Here is a 17,043-nt window from a genome sequence, read left to right as displayed (position 1 = left end):
TGCCAGTGAGTAGACTCCCCACCCACCACCACCCCCCCACCCTGACCTGCTGCGAAGTAAAACGTCCCCGGATCCACTCCACGTTTTTCCCTGCGCCCTTATTTAGCGCTGTGTTAGGTTATAAGGAGAATTAGAGGAAATAACATGGCACAACAAACAAGAAGGGCGTGCGTAATAGGGGAAACATCGGTACTGATTGAGTAAAGGAAAATGTGAGGGAAAAGGAGAGATCAGGACGTATTGTTTTTGCTGCTGCTGCTGCTGCTGCTGCTGCGTTCCCGGAGCATCTCTACCTTTCTCCGGAGGATGCTGCATCTCTTGAACCGCTGCTATCCGCTGATAGTCCATGCAGTCTCCTCGGCTGCATCTCACTGTGATTATTACAACGTGTGACGGCTGGAAGACGATGTGCGAACAGGCTTTAGGGGAGCAGAAAGGTTGTCTGCACGCTTAAGAAGATTCCTCCTGAGCATCTGCGAGGATTGTTCTGCGCGTTTCATCACTGCCGACTTCTGTTTAGACGCAAAGGAAGAGAGAGAGAGAGAAAAAAAGACGGACTTGATCATTTCACTGTTAAATTATTTAGGGATATCTGTTCTTCAAGCTCAACATATGTTGGTGTCTTTGTCTTACATCTTCCGTGCATGATTTTGAAAGCAGGCTGTAAGTGGCGGTGACACGGATGAAAGCCGATGGCCAGGCGCCCCAAATTTCCTCAGAAGGGGGATGCAACCTAAAATAACCCCGATGCCAAATGGTAAGAGAGAGCAGATGCATGAGCAGGAATCAGTACAATGTGTCATGAATGCATTTATATGTCTGTAGGTTGTTTTTTTTTTGCTGTTTCTCTAGAAGCTCTGCTGGTTTTGCCCGCTTGCTGAATTATCCCTGCAGTTTACCGCACACCGCAAGCCGAGGGAGCCCTGAATCTGTGACACGTACGACTTCTTCGGAGACTGCCCTCCCCTCCTCCTCCTCCTCTTCCTCCTCCTCATCCCTCCTGTCCCCCCCACCCCCACCCCCCCCCAACCCCTACCCCTACCACTCGGAGCCCGGACACCGGCGACTTTTTAATGGCTTTTGTGTTCAGAAGATGGAGGGTTTTACTGGTGCTGAACGTGCTCGCTGTTGCGGGGTTCATGACTTTCTGGGCCAAGTGCAACACACGCAGCGTCCAAGCCGCCGGTCCGGAGGCTCCGGCGGACGGGAAGAGGCCCCGGGGCAACGGGACGACGCAGGGGCCCAGCATCAGCCATGAGCTGCTGCTGAAGAGGCTCAGCTCGCTGGAGGACGTGGTGTACAGGCAGTTAAATGGTAAAGAGCAGTGCATTTAAATAACATGAACCTGATGTCCCCTAAGGAATGAGCAAAAGACGGAAAAAAGTCTGCTGTGTGACTTTCTCTTGGTGGCCTTAATTAAGGTGCCGAAGAAGTTCCTCTATATTGCCTATAATGTCTTATAAATCTCATAGAGCCCATTTCTGTCCCTCTCACTCTGAGCAGACACTTATTACACATATTTAACAGTTAACCTCTGCATCTAGGTAGTAAAGATCAGCAATAAAATGTTAATTACTTATCAAGATATCTCATTCAACGTGAAATAAGTGTCCGCTATGGGTTGGGATGGATGGGCTAAATAGATTAGACTACCCTTTATACTGCAATAATGCAAGGTTATGCTAAGTTTATATATATAAAAAAAGAAATATATTTAAACCACTCTATTTGTAATGATTTTTCACAAGAAATAAAACAGAAAGGGGAGCATAAAACAGGCTATTTAAATCAACAAATTAATATTAAGTGAAAATTCAGATGACTTTTTTTCCTATTTTATTTGAAGTGCTGTACTGCTTTATTCATCTCCAAAGGAGCAATGTGTTTCCTCCTCCGGGGAGGTCAGAGGTCAGGGTCGTTTGCAGAGTTGAAGCTTTTAGGTATTCGTTGGCTCCAGGACACATCAGCAGGATGTTTGCCAACACAGCGAGTGGAAAACGTATTTAGTCACTTTAATCACTTTACCACCCACAAATACGCCCAGTCACATTAATAAGAATCTTATTTTAGCCCTGATTGGAAACAGTGAATGCCTGGAAGCTTTATTAGCAGCTTTGCAGCCTCCTCATCTTTAAAAAAAAAGTTTAATTTCATTTCATTCTGACATTGATATGTACGTGATTAACTGCAGGACCCCAGGAATAATGTTATTCATATAATGTATCCTTATACTGAAGCCATCCTGTGTGAATCTGTGCCAGCGCTTGTCATAATGTGAGTTCAGCTCAGAAGCTCACCTGTTTTGGCAGCAGCTGATACGTACTGTATGTTCATGTGAGTTCGGAGCTGAGACGGGGAGTCAGGCTACCAGCTGTAAGCCTGCAGAGCGTGTGAAAGAGAACAGAGTAGTGACTCAGTCAGACTAAAGGATCCTGACATGTAATCTTCTCTTGTTTGCCTCGCCCAGGTCTGTCCAAATCTCTGGGCCTGATTGAGGGCTTCGGGGGTCGGGGTAAAGGAGGACTCCCTGCCACCCTGTCCCCGGCTGAGGAAAGTGATGCTAAATACCTGAGGGAGAAGTACGGCTACAACGCCTACCTCAGTGACAGAATCTCTCTGGATCGGACCATACCGGACCACAGGCCCAGCAAGTGAGTATATACCGGTCATTTTGGTTTGGAGATCCAGAAACAGTGTCCCCATTACTAGTTAATGCAAAGACCTCACTGTGGACACTTATTTTTGGATTTTTTGTTTACTAAAAATGAGATTTATACTTTTTCCTTTAAGCATTTGGATGAAAGTTGAGGGTAAACTGTCTATTTAAAAGTCTAAAACCTGCACGCTGAGAAGCACCAATGAAAAATGTGGTATTTTGACCTTTTTCATGGTATCAGTCACTTATTGCAGCGTGCATGCAGTGTTCTCTTATAGGGCTCTTCACCTCCCCCCTTTTATTCTCAATCTCTGTCTCCCTCTCTCCCTCTCTCTCTTATATTTGATGAAATTGCACTGATGAATAGGCCGGCTATTGATCTGCAGGCACGCATGCACGAATATACAGGTCCGACTGCTCATAAACAGCGCACCTCAAATTGTGTTTGCATATCACTGATGAATGTGAACATCCTTGTGTATATTTAGGAGCGTGTGTGCGTCACCTCATCCATTTCCAGATCGCTTTGGGCCATGTATATCTGCATGCACGGTGCAGGTTTTCTCCATAAATGCACTGTTAAAGAGTCTGTCTCTGGCCTCCTCCGTCGCTGGTGAAGTGAGTAACGGCCCCTTGAATTTGAAAGTCAGTGACGATGTGAAGGCCCTCAGCCCGTCAATTGCATATGTTTTAGGGGGGGGGGGGGTGGTGGTGAGGTGGAGGGATCCGAATCCAGTGCTCTCCTTTGTCACTCTTTTATGTTGCTGGGATCAAAGTGGTGTGTGAAGCGTGTTGGGGGTGTGATATCTTCAGGCTTAGCGGGAGCATATAAACTGAAGTGAGGAGTCTGCTATGTTTGGCTGAAGCTCCCTTTACACTGCAGAGCCAGAGGTGGTGGTGAGATGAGAGAGAGAGAGAGAGAGAGAGAGAGAGGGGGGGAAAGAAACCAAGATCATATTTCAAACTACTCCTAGTATAAAGAAGCAAGACTGTAGTTTTTAGGATTTACTATAAATCTGCTCAGGATTATTACATTGATTTGTCAAAGGCCTTCTTTCCCAAAACATCTTATACAGTCGTAAGAGCCAGATCGATACAGAGGCCGATATTATCGACAGATTTTAGCTTATCACTTTTAGAATGGTACCAGCATATATATCGGCTGATGAGTAAAAAGAAACTGCAGCACAGAAATGCCAAAAGAAGAGCCACAGTGACATTCAGATTACTCAGTGAGGCAGTACTTGTAATACGACAAGCTCACACTTTCACACTTGAAATCATTCACGCTGCTCTCTTCTATCCGCTACACGCTGCTGTTACTGGTTACACTGATTTGCACCATCCTCGCTGCCTCCTGTTCTTACTTCTTATTACCATAATTGCTGTGGCACCTCTTGCCTTGTACGTTATGTACATACAGTATATTCCCTATATTAGTGTGATATGGATCTGCTGGGGGTTTTTTTCTCTGCAGACCCCTCAGGGGGGCTTTTAATGCGCTCTCTCACACTGTTGCATTGCCGCTTGGATTCTTTGGGGATCTTCTTCAAACGCAGCACTTTCTCTGTAAATGTATGTCCTTTTATTCCAAGAATAACCCTACATTCTGTATGTTTGATTAAAATATATTTATAACACAGAAGATATGATCATCGTGTTATTGATATTTAGGATTAAAGCATTCTCCGTGTGAGACGTTGGGTGTGTGAATCCTCAAGGTTTCCTGTCAAATATCCACAAATACTTGAAACATTTCATTTGGAAGTAAACATCATCATTCTTCATTGTTAATCTGCCATCAAACCATTTGGAAATCTGTTTTTGAGAGCAGTAAGTGTCTCAAAAAAAAGTGTTTAATGAAAGATTTGTCGTAGAATTGCTTGTAATTAACATTTATTGTAATTAAGATCACTGATAAGAGGAAATAAGAGAAGGAGACAAGTGATGGAAGGTGTTTAAACTGAACAGCAGTAAAAACAGGCCTCCTATCTGCAGCAGACAGCCTCTGAATAGGCCAATTTAGAAAAATGTGATTGTGATTATAGCTAAATAGGCCTTTCAGTCTCATGGAGATATCAGCAGCTCCGCGGAGGCAGTTTGAGGATGACTGAAGCGTGCAAAGCCCAGGATACAGGATACGCAGGCAGGCATGGAAAAGGTTTTTGTTTTATGGATGGTGTGGTGTATTTGCATGTCTCCGTGCAGATGCAGAAAAGTCAGCTACCCGAGAGACCTCCCGCAGATCTCCCTCATCTTCATCTTCGTCAACGAGGCTCTGTCAGTGATCCTGCGCTCGGTCCACTCGGCTGTCAATCACACGCCGGCTCACTTGCTCAAAGAGATTATCCTGGTGGACGACAACAGCGACGACGGTCAGTAAAAAAATTTCCTTTCCTAAAATTTCAAATGATGAAAGCGGCGATGTCTTTCACTCCTTCTGATTTGAATCTGGTGCATCTCAAGTGAAATACAGTGTTTTCCTGTAGACGCCAGTGAAGAGAATACACAACAACAGCAGGGTGAAAGAAGACTTTATTTATTCCAGGACCAAAAGTGTAGTAATCACTCAGCATCCTAGAAACGATTAGTTTTAATACTCCAAAACATGTAACTAGAATAAGAGAAATGCAGTATATTGATAATATAGACAAACTCAGGGTATATTCTGTATTCCACTGCTGCTCTGAAATGTTTTTTTTTTTGTGTGTTTGTGTAGTTTTTACATTAAGCTGTGAGAAATAATTTAATCACATCTACTAAATTCAGTCAGCACATTCATGGTGTTGAGTGGGGCTATTAGTAAATTGCGGTGTCAGTAAAGTGTTTTAGTAAAAATAAATATAGTACACAAAATATTGGCTATTGGCAGCTTAAATAAAAAATATCACCGTCAGCATTTCAAACCCTGTATTGTACACGAAGCTTATTAAACACATACGCACAAACATACCTCTTAAAGACACTATAATCAGAATTTCTGACTTTGGTGCCCTCTGGTGGTTGTATCAAAAACACACAAACGTGCACTATAAAACAATAAAAACACATACAGTAACTCCAAACATAACACAAAGCCTGTGTGTTTGTTGTACGTACGTTGCTCATGAACGTGCTGAAACGTGGCTAATCGGGCGACAGCATGAAATGTGTATCAGGGCTTCGTCGGCATGACGAGGTAATGAGCGTCTCCTTGACAAAAGCCGCGGTCGTTGCTTTCGAGAAGCAGCGTTCGCCGAGGTGACTGATGGTGTAGAATTTTCACAGGGTGGACAGACAGATAGAGGCGGAGCGCCACAATTGGATGTCACGGGAGAGATGTCCCTGTCGTATTTATTGGGCAGGGCTGCCAAGTCGGGCTTTGTGAGATGAAGGGATGGAGAAGAGATGAGGGGAGGAGGGGAAGGGGATGAAACCAGGCGAAGTAAAAAAAGAAGAAGAGAGGCTGCGTGCAAGAGGTGTTTGTGTTAGAGAGACATTAGGGAAGAAGAGATGAAAAAATAAAGAAAAGGAGGAGGAGTAAAGAGGGCTGGAGGGTTTGAAAATAGGTAAAGAGAATGAAAGGAGAGGCTGAGAGAGCAAACCAGCTATTAGAGAAAGTGGCAGAGAGAGAGAGAGAGAGAGGGAGGGAAAGGACGAGGGACAGAGAGGCTCTAAGATAAATGAGGTCGGACAGAGAGGAGGAGTAAAGGGAGAGAGTGTAAGGCGATGAATATCCGGAAGAGAGAGAGAGAGAGAAAAGGAGCGATCTAACAGAACGGAAAGACAAATAACGAGGAAACAGGGAGAGAGAGATGAGGTAGTCGAGGCTTTAAAGGATAAGTCTGGTGTTATTCTAGTTCTTTTATTGTCAACAAATCTGATGAAAACACCAAAAGAAACAACACGTCAGTCTGTCTCTCAACAACTACCATGTCTGTTTCATTCAGCCCCAAAGCAATGGATGACAAATACTAAGTTTAATATTAAAAAACCCTTAGTAAATTCCCTAAAACAGCTGGGCACTGCAGTTTTTAGCAAACGTTACTCGAACATGAAAATAATGAAAAGTTTCAGTAACAATTAAGGATGATTCTGGTTACAATTTGAGCTCTGGGAACGCAGCAACATAGCTGTAAAGAAGTCTAACAGCACAAGAAACATGAGGAGTCTATGAGGAGTTAGTCAAATGTATCTGGAAAAGAAAACAAGGTGAATAAAATATAATATTATACCCGTCCTTATGGACCAACTTCCTGCCTCTGCAAGCAGCACTTACCATGCATGTTTCTCTGTGCAAAGGGAGATTATTAGCAACATTACAGGTGAGCTCACTTTCAGTTTTAATTACAAATACAGTAGTTTTAGATAATCAGGCTAAACTGTCAGCTTGTTTACAACCCATTTGATCATGTAGCTGCTTGTTTGTTGCCCCGTCGGACTTCATTATAGTAATGTTCTCCATGTTCTCAAATCTCAGCAATGAGCTTTAGTGAGTGCAATCATAACCAATGCACACAATGGCCGAAACTGTGAAAGTAAGACCCCTAGTTGTGATGAACACTTTTGGTGCACTAGTGAGTATTTCTGGCAGCAGGGCAGTTTATGTTGGAATGGATTAAAATAAACTACAGCGCCACTGTGTATGGTAATGAAGGAATATGCTGCCCAACGCAACAATGTGACTCACTGATGTGTTTTTTAATAATTTTTGGACAAATATGGAGCTTTATGGCACAGAGGAATAAGGCAGTACTTGTTGGTAACATTGATTTATTGTTGGTTTTAGTCTTTTCATGGGGTCTGTTCACAGAAAGAAAAATATATAGAGTATTGTCAGCCGCCTCCTTTTATAAAAAGAGTCTTGGAGAGAGCAAGAGAAGGAGAGGGAGACAGTTGAACTCCTCACATAAGCACCATCACCATCACCACCACCAGCACCCCTCCTCTTCTCTCTAACTTCACACTGGTGATTGGCTGAGAGCCAGCGATCCATCACAGAAGGGAAGAGATTGCAGCGGCGCAGAGGGCAAGGCATGCAAACAAATAACAGTCACCGCTCTCAGTGTCTGCATGAGTCGCCGGGTTCCTCGCGTAGTCTCGCATCACAAAACACCCGAGTGTGTACGCATAACGTGATGTGTGTGTGTGTGTGGAAGAAAGAGAACACACAACATGGGAAATGAGTTTGTGATCAAGAGTGTTTGAGTGAGAAATAAATAGAAAACAGAAGTGTTTTTTTTTGTGTGAGGGAATTTTTAAGTGTGTGTGTGTGTGTGTTTGTGATGCAGAGGAAGAAGGGTTGTGGATGTTTGGGTCTGGGGGAGGTGGGAGGGGGGGCGAGGGGGGAAACGGCTGATGAGTTGATTGAGAGATCTGAGGTGGAGCGCTCGTTGATGCTCAGGAAGCTGCAGAATCCCTTTGGTGTTGTTTGGAGTCTGTTGGAGCTCAAAACAGCACTGCAGGGAACCGAGAGAGGAGATTTTATGTCATCTTTGTGTTTCTGTGTGTGTGTCTCTTTCTTTTTATCAAAACTGATCATTGTGTGCTTCTGTTGGAGCTTTTTTGTGTGGTTGTTTATGTCTGTGTCAGGCCTGTGCGATGTGGCAGCGTAATCAATACATCAGAGCACGGATTTTTGACAGTCTCGGACAAGAGATGAATGTGATAATTATTCAAATTAACAAGGGAGATTATAGATGTGAAGATAATTTATATCTGTGACCATCGCTCTTGGATCTGTGCTTACTGGCAGGCCGGCTTTTTAAGCTATTAAAGCTGTGCATAAAGATTCAGTAAACAAACCGCTGCTTTTATTGTGTTTTGATGTAATCTTCGTCTCTCGAACTGCAGAGCAGCTGAAAGGGCCGCTGGAGGAGTACGTGAACAAGCGCTATCCCGGCCTGGTGAAGATCGTCAGGAACCAGAAGAGAGAGGGACTGATCCGGGCCAGAATCGAAGGCTGGAAGGTGGCAACCGCCGAGGTGACCGGCTTCTTTGACGCCCACGTGGAGTTCACCCCGTCCTGGTGAGTAACTGGCATGAGGAAGCTCAAAGTTGGACTGTTATGGTAGAAACAGGATTATCAGCCCTGTGATCATGGTTGTCTGTGAGTGAGTGACTGAGTTTCCTCATTGGCCGATGCTTTTTCAGTGCGAGATGATGGAAGTGGAGGAAAGCAGTGTGACTGCTCTGAGCTCTGACGCTCTCAGCTCCGGTGTTATATACTGTGAAGTCGGTTCAACTCTTGTTTAAACAGACAGGTACCAGCGTCTCCACGTCTCCTCCTCTACCGTCCAGTGTGATGGACTCTCTGGCTGACAGGAGAGACGCTCCACAGTGCGTTTGGATTTTTATAACTGAACTAATACCAGGAGGCAAGCTTTCTTTTTTATCTCTGATGTTTTCACATCACAAACGATGAACAACAGCATTAAAACAGGAGTCTTGCAGGTAAAACATGTGACTCATGTAGCCGTCTATCGGTTCAGTGCGGGGCGCTCGATTTGACCGTACTGCGGTTACTGGGCAGAGACAAACCTACTGAATTTTCATTTACAATTTCCACTGCAGCTTCTATAATCATCGACTGAGAAGAGACAGAAAAAAAGGGGCATAGAAGCATGAGAGAGAGAGAGAGACAGAGCATAGTTAAAGCCCAAATAACCATCACTCTGACAAAACACTCAATGCAGAAAAACAAGAGACATCCGCAGAGTGAAACAGATGAAAGAGCAGGGGGAGTTAACGGATAATTAGAATAGTTATAATTAGAATTAAAATAAGTTCTCTTTCATATCAAACATCCCAAGATAGGAGTGGAAAGTATTGTTCTTGCAACTGCATTTACACCTCAAATATAGCTTAACCATGTCATGTGATGCTACTTCAGTACACTTTAACAACAAATATTACTGGGACCACCACTGACTATCCCTGTAACAAACTGCCATATATTAGGTTTAAGAGTTTTTGGGGAGTTTTTCCTTATTCGAATCAAGAGTCTAAGGATAGAAGAATCTAAAGCTCCCTGAGGCAAATTTGTGATATTGGGCTATACAAATAAAAATTAAAATATGACAGCAATAAAATGACAGACTTGTATCACTTTTAAAATAAAGTGTTAGTAGTGCTTTACAGAATCATCAAACGAGAGGACAAAGAATAGCAGAAGCAGCATAAACGGACACACAAGAAGCAATTTCACACCTGAGAAAATTTAAGATAAGGAGAGAAGTAGTAGTTGTTGAGCCTGTACAATCAGAATTAAAAGATACTGTATGACATTAAGCTAACAAACAAATAAAATAGGACATTGCTCAGAACGCTGTTCATTAAAATACATTTTGAGGAAACGTTTGAAAGATGAAACTGATTTGGGGGGCGAGACGTAAACACTTGACTGCTTTCAACAATTTTGCCACATCCCCTTGACACCTTTTTGTAGGTCTCCTATTCATTTTCCAGCTCAGTGTGTGTGCTTTAGAGTATGTACACAACCCAGTTCACTCAGCATAAATAGACAAATGCCCTCCAGAGCTGCACTGAGCTGAATCAAATAGAATTAGTAATAAAGTTGGTACAACTTCAGGGACTTTCTGACTGACTGAAGTGGGTGAGAGAGAGAGAGAGAGAGAGGGGAGATCTTAAGAGAAGCTCTGCGCCGTCTGTCTTTTAGTTTGTGTCTGTGTGTGTGTGTTCATGCGTATGTGTTTACGCTCCTGTCAGGGCCGAGCCGGTTCTGGCCAGAATCAAAGAGGACCACAAGAGGATCATCCTGCCGTCCATCGACAACATCAAGCACGACACGTTCGAGGTGGAGCGCTACGAGAACTCGGGCCACGGCTACAACTGGGAGCTGTGGTGCATGTACATCAACCCGCCCAAACAGTGGTGGGACGAGGGGGACATGTCTGCTCCGATCAGGTGGGGGCCAACTTCACCTACACAGGATGCAACAACTACATACTTCCATATCAACGCCCACATTTGTACACAAACACATAAATTCACAGTGAATCATCTCAGGCTCATCATAAAAAGTATTTTCATCCAGTTTGTGCATCTCTACATATTCAAAAAGTACTTTCGGTGTGAGTGCGGCTCAGAAAACGCTTGATGTAATAGAATGAGGTGACAAATAAACAAACACATTTTGCTGCAGCTGCAGATTCAGTAGCAGACTCCCTCAAAGTAATTAAAATGAAAAAAAAAAACACTTCAAGTGTTTGTTCTGCAAATGGGATTTATTTTATTTTCACCTGCATATTTACAGTGAATCTGATCCATTTTTTGAAATTAAAAATAAACAAATTACCAAAAATTTTAAATTACCAAAATAAAAAACACACATTTAATCATGTAGAGAGGTATGTGCATATTCACATACATTGCACACATACTGTATATACAGAAAAAAACACATCCACGGATAAAGACAAAGCAAAAGCTTTGTGTTATTAGTTTTTCTGTTGTTGTGTTTCCCTCATGGCAGAACTCCCGCCATGATCGGCTGCTCGTTCGTGGCCAACCGTGACTACTTCGGCGAGCTCGGCCTGCTGGACTCCGGCATGGACGTCTACGGAGGGGAGAACATCGAACTGGGCATCAGGGTTTGTGTGTCACGCAGTTTCCTCTCGTTCCTGCTCTCTCTCTCTTTTTTACGTCTGTAGGTTTAAGTGGAGCAGTGGAGCGGTGGCCACCGTAGCGTGGCACCGCTGATAAATGAGGCCCCATTAAGAGTCCTGGAGGACCGGTCCTGCAGGGCGATGGGGATAAATAGGTCACATAGAGCAAGAAGGTTGGGGAGTGTGTCGCTCGAGATACCAGACAGTCTAGTTTTTCTGCAGTGTTATTTGCCTGTTGTTTAAAAAAGCCAAAGAAAAGGACCTCAGCCATCGTTTTGACTCTGTAAGGGGTCATATGGCCCTAATCATAAAACTCATACCCAACTACGCACCTCTACAGGCTTCTTTTAGTGCTTTGTTTTGGTTTTATTCCAAATGTATGCATTCAGTCTCAGCTCTCATCAACTCTCATAGGCAGCCACTTGCAGAAAAAAGCTTTGATGAACCACTATGCTACCTGCCCAGCACCGAATGGTAGACAGACATAGTTAGGAACTAGTTAAAGACTGAAATTCCTCAGCTGGCCAGAGACACGAATGCTAAAGTTGCTTTGTGTCTGCTGTTCACCATATCAAGCTCTGTAACTGTCTCTTTGTTTTGATATTTTACTACTGCCCCCCTAATGGCCACAAATCCATTAAAGCAGTTTGAGTTAATTCCTCTGTTCTGTAATCTCGTGCACCTGCAGGTGTGGCTGTGCGGAGGCAGTATGGAGGTGCTGCCTTGCTCCAGAGTGGCTCACATCGCTCGGATCAAGAAACCCTACCACAGTAACATCGCTTTCCATACGCGGCGTAACGCACTGCGCGTGGCTGAGGTCTGGATGGACGAGTACAAATCCAACGTTTACCTGGCCTGGAACATCCCCATGGAGGTAACAGAGCTCCTTCTTCAGTTGTACTAAAGAAAAAACTTAAATTTAAACCTTTGCCATAGTGGCAGGTCACATTAACAACCCCAGTTCTTCTGTTTATTGCACATAAACCATCGGTTCTGTTGATAAAAATAAAAAGAGCAGATTATTTTTACTTGAGATGTAAATGTAAAAGGTAAGATTTATTTATTATTGTGTTGTAATTAATAGACAATACATTATGTTAAAATGAAGACATCTTATAATGACTCCTTGTGGTCTCGCAGAACCACGGTATTGATTACGGAGACGTCTCTCAGAGGGTTGCGCTGAGGAAGAGTCTGCAGTGTAAGAGCTTCGAGTGGTACCTCGACAACGTGTACCCGGAGATGAGGAGGTACAACAACACGCTGTTCTACGGCGAGGTGAGTCAGCAGTCAAACTGACATGACGGAGTAAGAGACCAGAAAGAGAAGCTTGTACAACCGAGGTTCAGTGCTTTTGCACAAATGGATGAAACCGCTGAAACAGATGAGAGGAAGATTAAAAATATATCCACCCAAAACAAAAAGACAGCTAGAAAGTACTCGGGGAGCATATTCCTCCACAGTGTCGGAGGTGTTTTATTTAAATTTGAAGTTTAAATCTGCATTTAAATCCAGATCTGTATGAAAATAGTCATGCAGATTAGCTGATGGTGTTTGAGAATGTTAAGGTTTTATACAAGGATGATTTGTGCCAGACGCCAAAATGAAAATTAAAAATAATTTCAAAGATGCTTTTTTTGATTTCAGATCCGTAACTCTAAAGTGAGCCACCTGTGTATGGATCAGGGCATGAAGGAGAACCACACAGCCACGCTGCACCCCTGTCACGGATGGGGTCCTCAGGTACAACACGAGCGTATCCCACCTCTGTCTTTGCTTCTCCCTTAAAAACTCATTAGCGGGTTTCACCAGTGACATGATTTACAGCTGCGTTTTCTCTTCTCACACGGGCTCAGCTGAAATCCTCTTAGGCGAGAGTTCTACTGTCGAGATAAAAATATTTCCGTGTTGCACTTTTTGTGCTGATGCCCTGAGTCAGCCGATGTCAGTTGCTCAGCCAGTCATCCCATAGGGCATCTCTTTTTAGCTCGCTGTGGTAAACACTTGCTTCTGGCGTGCGCAGGTCTCGGCTCCGGTAGTAAAAAATGCGAAAAGGTAGCACAGTTTAAAAATAACTCATGTAGTGAGAGTGCAGCTGAATAACATGTCTACAAAAGGCACATTTTTTTTTTTTTTTTTTTAGTTGTTCATCTGACAGAACAAATATTCTTGAATTTTCCGTGCAGCTGTCGTGCACTTTTTTTGCAGGTGACTGCACCCTGATGTGTCTTAAAAAGCAGCAGTGGCCTCTAGAGGCCCCAAGTGGAGTATTTTTGGAGTTCAAGCCTGAAAGATACCAACAATAGCTGGTTTAGGCACAGCAAACACATAACTCAGTCAGAAAAATTCGGCATGTGCGGCAACATAAGACTCGAACCCGACAGTTGAGAAGTGAAGCGCAAGTCAAAGCAGACTGTTTTATCCTGCTGTTGCCTTCTTTGTACTTTACCTGCACTGAAACGCATAAAACTGTAGCTTTGTGTCAAGAATTTCATCAGATACATTTTTGTATGTAACACAAACAGTATCTGAGAAGTCTTCAGCACATTGCTAAAGTCTGATGGGAGCTGCAGCTGCTACCATCCAGTACAGCAGTGGAGACTAATTTATTCACAAACATGTTTTTGGTTTTCAGAAAGTCAGACAAAAGAAACTGTCTACGAAAATACCCATTTAGTTACAGAGGCAAGTTAAACAAAGGCTAATTTGACTCGTGCTTTAGGAGGAAGTTTACTCTAGAGTTTTATTTTGTTCTTCCTGTGTATGGAGGTTTGTCGCCCGTGTCCAAACCCACCAACACCGGAACTTCATTTGAGCAAACTAATCTTTGGCATCTGACTGGGTTGGGACCCTGTGATGTAGGCTGATAAGACGGGTGAGGTTTCACAGGAAAATGTGTGACTATAAGACTTGGTATCCTGAGTACAAAGGCATGTTATGCCTCTCAGCAGGTTATTTCCTAGCAAAAGCAAGGAAAAAAACAAATAAACTTAATGATTGTAAAGACTAATCTCTGCTAGAACTTCAATCAGTTCTGTTTCTTTACTTTTTTCAGTGCTATCACAAAGCTCAGGCTGTTATTGCAGTTGTTAGCTGCTGCATGTCCAGTCACGTTAGTTCACCGAAACAGCCACAAATTCACATTAGCTTTGTTATAACATCTCTTATAAAATGTACCTGATGGGAAACTTGTGCTGTGTGTGTGTGTGTGTGTGTGTGTGTGTGTGTGTGTGGTTTCCCTCAGTTAGGACGTTTCACCAAAGAGGGTCAGCTGTTCTTGGGCCCTCTGGGCAGCACAGGAGAGGACACTCGCTGCGTGGTGGATGATCAGATCAGCAGCTTTCCTCAGCTCCTCAACTGTGACAAAGTTACCAACGTGAAGCAGAAGACGTGGCATTTCTCTCAGGTGAGAGGAAATAATGTATTGAGTGCTTGTTTATAAGAAAAGCATGGCATTGAATTGTTTGGTGAGTGGTGAGTACTTGTCATTTTTTTACTGTGTAATAACCCCAAACAAGTCAAATTTTGAGTCCACTCTCCCTTCATCCCGGCATTTATTTTCTCTTTTTCTTAACTGAAGACATAAACCTGTTGTAAGTGATTTTTCCATCAGTCTTTCAGTTCCACCAGACGACTTTTAAAAGCTAAACAATCAAAACTGTTAGATGCGTTAGCGCTGGGAGAACGGAGCTCACACAGAGAAACACAGCAGACCTTCAGCCACATCGATCATTTCTCAAAGAAAAACAGAACAGTTCAGTAGAAGCGGATGGTTGTTTTGTCAGTAGGCTTCCAGTTTTGAAGCTTTTGTGTTCACTTTATGTATAATTTATACGTTACCTGAAAAGGTTAAATGAGAAACACATCTGTCCACATCAGGCCTGGCTCTTGTCCCATCCTGTCAGTCTCACGTAGTACACACAAACCATCTGTAAAACCTGATAAAACCAGAAGAACGCTGTCTCTCCTCCCGCCCCGCAGAGCGAATCCATCATAAACCGAGCCACGGGACGCTGTCTGGAAGTGGTGCCGGCTAATGTTTACTTCGGCCACCTGCTGGTCCTGCAGCCCTGCTCCGGGCAGAGGTGGACCATCAAGAACACCATGAAGCAGTAGTCTGTCGGGCCATATTTCACTGGGACCAATAACACCAAGGGCCGTTTCCAAGAGCTGTCACCCGACCTTAGCTTCGCTGGAGGACAACAAATGAGGCAAAAGCTCCTCATCTTCTCAAGAAAAGACAGATTTAAAAGAGATGAGCTGTGAACATCTCAGTTATAAGTTTTGTGAAAATGGTTGTTTTTTTTTTTTTTTTTACAAACTGGACTTTAAAAATGATGCAAGTTTCGCATGAGGACCGTTTCTCTCTCTCTCTCTCGACAAACTTTCGATGTGACGTTGCCATAATTTCTGTACGTGCCGCTCATCTACAGTGTTTTTATGTTTAAGGATGGAGATTCGATCAGTCAAAACAAGTGTTTCTGTCTGATGGGAGAGGAAAAAAAAAAGAGTCTTCATCCTTTAAATGTGTCTGCATTTCATGATGTATCATGTTAATATGTATTTTAAGATGTGGAAAAAGAATATACCTGGAATTAAAATTTTCAGTAAAATGCACTGATCAGAGTACATCCGTAGTTTGTTATAGGCTTCATCAGTGGTTCTCAACTTTTTAGCTGAAGATACCTGAAAACGACGCGGTGCCTACTTTTAACAGGCATTTATTTGCGGCACATTGAATTAAACACGAACGCCCAATAGTGACTTTTATTTTCTTCTAACAGAAGTTTAGACTCTGTACATATATATGAAGAAAAAATGCATTCATAATAAATATTACTTGGTGTATTGGAGCCTTTTTTTTTTTTTTTTTTTTTTTTTTTTTGCAGTTATTGTAAATCATCTCACATCGTTGAGGGCTACTGGGCAGAATCATGGTTTTATATGTTGTGGACGCATTTGTCTTTTTTTATTGTAATTTTTACTCAAAGCATTCTGTAGCACCAAATGCAGTACATCTTGTAGCATGATTGTAAGTACTGTATGCACACGGGGACAAAGTTTAGTAGAGATGAGTCATTTTGTTACCTGCTAAGTGCCATAAAAACTGCAGACGGCCAAAACTATCAGGCTGCAGCCTGAAGCACTGATGAAGATAAAACTGCAGACGATGAAGAGGAAGACTGAACTGGGAACGGAAAAACTGCACAAGTGTATTGATTGTGGAAAATGCCTGAGGCTGTTATGGCCAGTATTGTCAATGTACTGAGATGTATATGATGTCATAATTAATTAAATGTTATCAGTTTGATTTTTTTGCCCCCAAGATTGTCTTCCAATAAACAACTGGTTTCCTGGTTTTTGCATGGTTACTGTTTTTGAGGATAGGAGTTGTGTTTTTTGAAATATTGATGAATTATGATCAGTATTGATTCTGTTTGGTGAGTTTTATTTAATTTGAATTAGTTTTATACACTTTAATTTCTAGTCACACTCAGTCAATAGATAGAATTGTCTTCCGGTGCAAAGCTGTTTACTTTTTATAGATACCAACATATTGCAAATATATAAAATATCAACTTATATAATTCCAACATTCATATTTTCTACTGATTAAACCCATAAATGTGAAAGCTGTTTTCACTGGACTTCACTGTCATCTGGACTTAAAATAAGCTTGAAACTGCGACATGAGAAACGCCACGCTGGGCCACTTTCTTTTTAACTGCCCCATCCATTTGCATGGTTTTGGTCAAAAAACGTTTACCTCATACTGTGAAG

General features: G+C 42.7%; 1 protein-coding gene across 2 annotated transcripts; it reads left to right on the top strand.

Moving 5' to 3' along the window:
- The first annotated feature begins 1,052 nt into the window (after window positions 1-1,052).
- On the top strand, window positions 1,053-16,131 carry galnt17 (polypeptide N-acetylgalactosaminyltransferase 17). 2 transcript variants are annotated; one of them, XM_042414270.1, is made up of 11 exons: window positions 1,053-1,314; window positions 2,468-2,651; window positions 4,865-5,031; window positions 8,489-8,663; window positions 10,364-10,561; window positions 11,130-11,247; window positions 11,951-12,136; window positions 12,403-12,540; window positions 12,910-13,005; window positions 14,507-14,668; window positions 15,244-16,131. In XM_042414270.1, exons 1-11 carry the CDS (start codon window positions 1,074-1,076, stop codon window positions 15,376-15,378), a joined length of 1,800 nt encoding a protein of 599 aa, XP_042270204.1. In that variant the 5' UTR covers window positions 1,053-1,073; the 3' UTR covers window positions 15,379-16,131. The 2 variants fall into 2 exon arrangements, with proteins under 2 accessions (XP_042270204.1, XP_042270205.1); XM_042414271.1 differs by having other exon boundaries at window positions 14,511-14,668; window positions 15,244-15,329.
- Window positions 16,132-17,043: the final 912 nt, after the last annotated feature.

The sequence above is a fragment of the Thunnus maccoyii genome, chromosome 6, assembly GCF_910596095.1.
Source record: "Thunnus maccoyii chromosome 6, fThuMac1.1, whole genome shotgun sequence".
In the NCBI taxonomy this organism is placed as follows: Eukaryota; Metazoa; Chordata; class Actinopteri; order Scombriformes; family Scombridae; genus Thunnus; species Thunnus maccoyii.
The sequence above is the reverse complement of the archived record's forward strand: the minus strand, read 5'-3'. Positions and strand labels throughout refer to the sequence as shown.